At 45.9% G+C, this 8263-nt stretch overlaps 1 protein-coding gene across 1 annotated transcript in view; it reads right to left on the reverse strand.

The window, feature by feature from the left end:
* GALNT11 (polypeptide N-acetylgalactosaminyltransferase 11) overlaps positions 1-4156 on the reverse strand; it is a 41920-nt gene extending 37764 nt beyond the window's left edge. Inside the window, exons 1-2 of the mRNA XM_069729757.1 lie at positions 4067-4156; positions 3488-3808 (exon numbers count right to left, since the gene is read on the reverse strand). Coding sequence (XP_069585858.1) covers positions 3488-3770 — 283 coding nt within the window. The 5' untranslated portion in view covers positions 3771-3808; positions 4067-4156. The remainder of the gene's footprint in view (positions 1-3487; positions 3809-4066) is intronic.
* Positions 4157-8263: the final 4107 nt, after the last annotated feature.

Genomic DNA, 8263 nt, shown 5'->3' on the forward strand with positions numbered 1-8263 from the left:
TGACTACTTCTACTCTAACAACTCCAGAGCTGGAGGCAGGCAGCGCTTACTCACGACTTCCATACCTCCGTCATAGTCTCTGCACATCTTCAGGTGCCACCAGCTCCATGCAAACAACCCTCTCACCCAATGTTGGACTGGGGTGCCAAGGGACCACCGCTAACATCACCTCCAGGACCCAAGATTTCAGCTACATGTAAATATGACTTTACCCTCATTCACGAATACAACCTTTGTCTGTTCATAATGAATCAATTGTATTATGCCAAGTACTGCTCTGAAGAATGTAAAGGTACCGTTACACTAAACGATTTACCAACGATCACGACCAGCGATACGACCTGGCCGTGATCGTTGGTAAGTCGTTGTGTGGTCGCTGGGGAGTTGTCACACAGACAGCTCTCCAGTGACCAACGATGCCGAAGTCCCCGGGTAACCAGGGTAAACATCGGGTTACTAAGTGCAGGGCCGCGCTTAGTAACCCGATGTTTACCCTGGTTACCATTGTAAAAGTAAAAAAAAAAACACTACATACTTACATTCCTGTCGTGTCCCCCAGCGTCAGCTTCCCTGCACTCTGTAAGCGCTGGCCGGAAAGCAGAGCGGTGACGTCACCGCTGTGCTCTGCTTTATGGCCGGCCGGCGCTGACACTGGGGGACGCAGGAAAGCTGATGCCGGGGGACGCGACAGACACCGGAATGTAAGTATGTAGTGTTTTTTTTTTTTTTTACAATGGTAACCAGGGTAAACATCGGGTTACTAAGCGCGGCCCTGCACTTAGTAACCCGATGTTTACCCTGGTTACCAGTGAACACATCGCTGGATCGGCGTCACACACGCCGATCCAGCGATGTCAGCGGGAGATCCAGCGACGAAATAAAGTCCTGATCATTCCCCAGCGACCAACGATCTCCCAGCAGGGGCCTGATCGTTGGTCGCTGTCACGCATAACGATTTCGTTAACGATATCGTTGCTACGTCACAAAAAGCAACGATATCGTTAACGATATCGTTATGTGTGACGGTACCTTAAGTCCGCAAGGACAGGGTCCTCTCCCCTCTGTACCAGTCTGTCACTGTAAATTTGTTTACTGTTAACGATATCTATAACCCTGTATGTAACCCCTTTTCACATGTACAGCACCATGGAATTAATGGTTATAATAAGTAATAATAATAATAATAATTAAGAGGGAGGTGGCCCACCGGAGGATTCTCCTGTTCTCCTGACAGTCAGTCCGGGCCTGCTCTCACCCGGTTCCCAGATCTGACCTGTGCCCCCCAGCTGAAAAACCAATGCAAACATAGCCCGCCCCTCTAAACTTCCTTCATTATTTCCCTTGTGTATGCTATCATTTAATATAGTCGGGAAGTTCCCATACACATTGGACTGTCAGCCAAGCACAACAATCTCAGTGGGCTCAGTCAAATTTATTCTGATGTTTATGGAGGCCTTAAAGAGTGTTTTTTTTTTTTTATTTAAATGCATGTATTTTAGGCTAAAAACAATTTGTGCAAATTGGTTTTATTAAAAATGTTGATCCATTTGCCTTTTAGCGCCTGTACTTTGCACTCCTGTCTTTTGCTGGCTTCAGAATGAGCCAAATGAGAATCCGTCAGTTGACCCGCTATGATGGACTGATGGGGAGTTAACTCTTCTCTCTTTTTCTTTTAGTTCTTCTCACCTTATTTATGAACACAGACCAAGGGAAACTAAGAGCCTGTAACAGTAAAGCATACCTGCATTTGAGTATTAAAAAAAATTGCCCCAAAAGGTGAAAAATCTCCTTTAAGTTCGATTTCAGTCTTCTCTGAAATGCAGTAAAAGTATGGACAGTGATGCTCAGACCAGCCACGCGTCTCCCGACCCACGCGTCTCCCGACCCACGCGTCTCCCGACCCACGCGTCTCCCGACCCACGCGTCTCCCGACCCACGCGTCTCCCGACCCACGCGTCTCCCGACCCACGCGTCTCCTGACCCACGCGTCTCCTGACCCACGCGTCTCCTGACGGTATATATCAAGCTGTTGTCAGGAGAACCGTGGATGGGAAATCATGGTTTGTACTCTAATGGAAGAGGCAGACGGCCATATAACTAGGACGAGAATCGCAACTCAATGCTCGGACTGGCCGGTGGCTCTCCTGACCCCAGCGTGCCAGTATGTTTTTCTATGCAGCCAACACACTCAGGTCAGGAGAGCCGCCTGCCAGTCCAAGCATTGCGTTGTGATCCTCATCCAAGTTGTATGGTGGTCTGACTCTTCCCTAACAGTCACACCTGGATGGCTGAAGTCAGCCTAAGGCCGGGGTCACACTTGCAGCTGCAATGTGAGAAACTCGCCTCAATACCCGGCAGCACTCAGGACCGGAGTGTGCGGCTGCACGCATTTCTATGCAGCTGAACGCTCCGGGTGGAAGTGCTGGGTATTGAGGCGAGACACTCGCTCAAGTTTCTCGCATTGCAGTTGCAAGTGTGACCCCGGCCTAATGCATACACCCTCTACATAAATCAGATTGTAGGGATCTCACCAGATTTAGCAGGATCTGCCAATCATCTGCAGATAACCATCTCATGTCTATGGCCAGCTCTATAGTCATATGCGCACAAACTTGATCCCCTCTCTCAGTCTCCAAGATGAGCTTTTAGAAACCAAATATTGACAAACACTACTGGGCCTGGGAATATTAACCCTCTCTTTCCAACAATGAAATATCCCTTTAAATGTTTTACAACCATAGAATGAAGAATCAAAATGGTATATAAAACGCAACAATGCACAATAATCATTCCATACAACGCAATGTAAGCATTCCTCACCTACTTAATCCTCCAGCGGGTGGTCACTGCCAGTCACATACCTTGAAACTTGTGGGCCCAGTGCAAAATGTCCAATAAGCCCCTCAAGAACAACTGGTCTTTAATAGTATTGGTCCCCTCATGATGTTTCACAGCCTATAGGCTCCAGGATTCGGGGCCACCCCTGCACCCACTGTGGTTATGGCCGTGGTCCCTGCAGCGGCGACATCATGCATATCATTCACCGGCCACAGCGGTCCGCCTGGGCAGTACTGATACCGCTGAGGCCAAGGATTAGCAGCACTGGTCACAGGACTGATATGAACGATCAATGATGCAGGACCGGTGATGGATTGTGCTTGTTTTATACCACACTCCCCTTCCCCTCCATAGGTCCAATGCAGGGAGAGTCTGCCACTGGTTCAGATATCTGTTACTGTCAACAGCGCTGCAGCCAATCAATGAGTGAGCGCAGCCTGAGTGGAAGTCGTGTGCCGCTCAGAGCCACTGACCTCACTGATTGGCTGCAGCGCCTTTTCGTCGTCGTCTGCAGGGGATAACAGACACCGGGAACAGCAGCAGAAACTCTGCACTGGACCCAAGGAGTAAGAAAATAAATGGCAGGGGAATGGGGTTCTGGTAAAATCCTGGACAACCCCTTTAAGCGCATGCGCTGCGGTGTTCTTACCCATCTCCGGGGAGAAATTGTCGTTGGTTTCCACAAAGTTTCCTAAGTGATCTCCAGCCCGGCCCTTGTTAGATCCATCGGACTCCATCCCGGCCGAGTCCCGGGACAGGCGGGGGTACATTTTCTTGGGGTGCGGCTTGTACGGCTCCAGCCCCTTGACGGGCACATGTCTGACGCCGGCGCTCTCTTCGCTAAAGTTGAAATAAATAAAGAGCAGAAGTGTCCAGGTCACAGAGGTGAAGAGGCAGCCATAGCAGAAACAGCGGAGCGCGGCGCTGCCCATGGTAACCCTAGCATGGTCCAGGGGCCATTCTCACGTCCCTGCCGGAATCACAAAGATCAATATTAAGAAAAACAGCAGAAGTCATGAAGTCACAGCAGCAATGTCCCCTCAGTGCCCTGCAGAGCCCCCGCAGCCGCTCACACAGATGTCCATGTGTCACCAGGTCACCCTGCAGGAGGCTAGTGTCTAGCTGCACTCTGCGCACAGCCGCCCTGCGCCTAACACCCACCACAGCCGAGCCCCCCAGCAGAAAACACACGCTGCGACCCCCGGGGGCCCTTCACCGAGCAGCTTACCTGGGGCCCCTTCAGAGTGACTGGCCGCAGTCTCCGCCCACAGAGTGACAAACCGCACAAGCCCCGCCTCCTCTCTTGCCGTGTCTGAAGCAAAGCTGTTTGCAAAATAAAAAGGGCGGGATCCGCTGCATGACGTCACCTCTGGGCGGGGCTCACCGGGAGCTTCACTCAGCTGTCCTGTAGAGGCAGAATTGATCTTCACTAGTTTGTCTCCTGTAGGAAGACATATTGGTTTAGTCTGCTCGCCATGATTGCATTGATTCAGAGCTACGAGAAAATGGCCGTTGTTCGTGTTTTTTTTTTATCGGTCATTTTATGTTTTATTTAATAGCATTCAGGGCTCATTGCCCTGAATGCTATTGCATGTGTGATGATTATTGTATGGAATGTGCGGGGAATGTGAGGAATGACAATCATTTAATCGGTTGTTTTTTTGCTGAAGTTCAGTTACACACAAAAAAAAGTGGACTGGTGAAAGTAAAACTGCTCTGTGATCGGTTACTATAGGCAACACAGTTATTCTTAAATTCTGCCCTATAGTGTATAAACTGCTGGATTGGGATGCAAACAATACAGGTTGTCACCTTTTTCACCCAACAAATGTCCAGGTTTATGCAGCAAAAAAAAAAGGTGTGGATCCAGGTGGGTGACCATAGTGTTACCATAGAGGGGGTTCTCTGGGGAATCCAAAAATTCAGAAGCAGTTGAAAAATAAAAGGCGCAAAACGTATCTACTGCCAGATGCAAGTGATGACATTCACCCCCGGGATGTATGACCGCTGCAGCCGATCAGTAGCAGCTCACCACTGTGGCCAGTGACTGGTCTGATAATGGGACTTCGCATGTCCTATAGAAATAAATAGAAAGAGCCAGCGTGTGCAAACACCTCTCTGACAGCGACTATGGGACGGGACCCCATTCTTGGCGAGGAAGGAGGTTCCAATATCAGGATCTTCCATTAAAACACTCCTTGTCACAAAAGTTGTAAAAAGTCGCAATTCCAAAGCCGTCTATGGCTAATAAATGCGTTTCAGACAGGTGTCCTTAGTCATTGTCCATAGACTCGCTTTGACTCTTCACCTCCAATGTGAGCATTCCACATCTATTACACATTTAGGCAGGAATCATATTTGGAAGCAACAACAATCGGTACGTAAATATATATATATGCATTTTTAATTTATATACAGTACAGACCAAAAGTTTGGACGTTTGTCCCTACATGGTCTGATAATGTCTGCACTAATTGAACAGTGTTAAACCGTGTAGGACTAAGTAAGTGGCAACAATCAGTTGTAAATTTCTTCATATGTTTCCAAGAGGAATAACAGAGGAATAGCACAAAGCAATATTCTTGGAAAAGTTGCTCCAGAATTTTCATAATGTGGGGATTTCAGGCATTTTTTGAACCACACATAAAGATCTGACGGATACTCTTAAATGCTGAAGATCCTTCATATTTAAGAGACTTTTTTTTTTTATTCAATATTTTTATTTACATCATTCACATCCTTCATTCTGTTATTTGCTGATCTATTAAAGTATGCAAGTACTTGCTGTAGAAGATAGTTCCAAAAAGCAGTAAATTAGTCTGGGGACTTGAGTTAAACAATGCCGCAGAAGTTACAAATTAAGCATCGTATGTACCATCTGTGAAAATTTTAACCGCAGTTTTACATATACTGAAATTCTTCCAACATTAAAGAAGTTGTCGACTACTTGACAACTTCTTCTCATACCCCTCGCTTGGACCCCATAAAATATTAAAGCTTATACTCACCTCCTGTGAAGGACCTATTCCCGTATTGTCATCACTCCATCTCCTGGGGATTCCGCACTGTTGTTGTAACATGTGACCCCGGTGCCCGTACAGCACTGGCATCACTATTCATGCCTCCTGTCGAATTGAAAAGGAAGAGGAAATCCTAGATCAGCTGCAGCCCGGACTTCCTCTTCATGCTCAATTTGTCCGAAGGTGGGAACAGTGACACTGACGCTGAATAGGCGCCAGCGTCACATGTCACAACAACCGCAGGCGAGCCCTGGGATTGCGAGTGCCAACACCGCGGGAATGGTGCCAGCACAGAAGGTGAGTATAGTCCATGCATTGTGGTCCGTGATCAGACTGAGATTCATAGACATCTGCATGATTACTAAGCAGGGCTGGTTTTAGACAAAGTGGGGCCCTGGGCAAAACTTTAATGTGGGTCTCCAAATGCTAACATATTGCACCATCACACAGGAACATTTTGGTTGTATTTACATGCGCTGAGTGAGGCCGTTAAACAAGCGTGATCAGCACTATTGAAGTCATTCGACACTTGTTTCCCAGTACACTGGCTGAGGAACAATGATGGGCACAGAAGGATCACTAGCAGATCAATCTGTCCCTGTACAGTATCATGTTATCACCAGCACATCTGCAGTTTTCAAAGGGCGATGTGCTGCCAAGAACAATTATTTTTGTTCCAGCATAAACAATTCAATCACTCAATGAATAGGTAGCATATCTACAATATGGGTACCTGGATGAGGACATAACTACAATATGGGGACCTGGATGAGGACATAACTACAATATGGGGACCTGGATGGGGACGTAACTACAATATAAGTGCACATCTGTTATCTCCACATCCATAACGATCCGAGCTCTAAAAAAAATAAAATAAACACGGCAAAAATGTTCAAAAGGTGTATAAAAATTTATATCACTAAAAATGTCACTTTGTCCTTCAAAGAATGCGGACCCCCCAAATTCAAATTTTTTCTATATGTGCCCCATATACCCAGCCGAGTTTGAGACCCCTGGTATAATGCATCTCATAGTACTCCATATAGTATAATGCACACCTGATAGTCCTCCATACAGTATAATGCACTTCCCATAGTCCTCCATATTGTATAATTTACCCCCATATTCCTCCATTGCATATTAAACACTTGGTTTAAGTTACTCCTAGCACTGTTAAGTAACCTCGGCTCCTGTATTCTGGAATCTAGCAGACTTTTATATTGTATTGTATATTTTAGCTTATGATTTAATACATTTTTTTATTCTTTGGATTATACTTTGGTTGTGGTGGTCCAATATTCTCCATGATGCGTGTCACTCTTGCTTTTTGAGCTCTATTGTCCATCTATTTTGATTGGGTGCTTTTGTGTTAAATATATTCCATATTCCTCTATGCAGTATAACGCACTCCCCATAGTACTCCATATAGTATAATACACTAGCCATAGTCCTCCGTACAGTATAATTCACAGCACATAGTACTCAATATGGTATAATGCTCCCATAGTCTTCCATATTGTACAATGCACCCCCATAGTCGTCCACATAGTACAATGCACTCCCCTTTGTATAATGCATCCCACGGTAAGCCATATAGTATACCGCCTTCTCCATCATCTTCCATATATTGTAATATATTGCCCATAGTCCTCCTGTGAAGAATGGGGAGATAAAGTACAATGCTCCCCCACATCCTTCAATACAGAATAACGCAACCACAATATAGTACATACAATAAAATACACAGCTTATAGTCCTTGATAGTGTAATGCAGCCCCTGTATAGTATAATACACTCCCCATAGTCCTCGATATAGTGCAATGCAGCCCAATAGAGTCATAGAGTACAATGCCGCCACATAGAGTACAATCCTGCCCCATAGAGTAAAATTCAGCCCCATAGAGTACATATACAGCCTTGTAGAGTATAATGCATCCCCATAAAGTACAATGCAGCACTCATAGAGTAAAATTCAGCCTCATAGAGTATAATGCAGCCCCATTGAGTATAATGCAGCCCCGCATAGAGTGTAATGCAGCACCATACAGTATAATGCAGCCTCACAAGTATAATGCCACCCTATAGAGTACAAGGCCGCTTCATAGAGTACAATGCAGCCCCCATAGAGTATAACGCAGCCTCATAGATTATAATACAGTTCCCTTAGAATATAATGCAGCCAACATAGACTATAATGCCACCCCATAGAGTACAATGCCACCCCATAGTGTACAATGCAAGCACCCATAAAGTATAATGCAGTCCCATAGTATATAATGCAGCACCCATAGAGCATAATGTAGCCTCGTAGAGTATAATGCAGCCCCATTGAGCATAATGCAGACCTCATAGTGTATAATACAGCTCCCATAGAGTATAATACAGCCTCATAGAGGATAATA

This window comes from Ranitomeya imitator, chromosome 6, assembly GCF_032444005.1.
Source record: "Ranitomeya imitator isolate aRanImi1 chromosome 6, aRanImi1.pri, whole genome shotgun sequence".
Taxonomy (NCBI): Eukaryota; Metazoa; Chordata; class Amphibia; order Anura; family Dendrobatidae; genus Ranitomeya; species Ranitomeya imitator.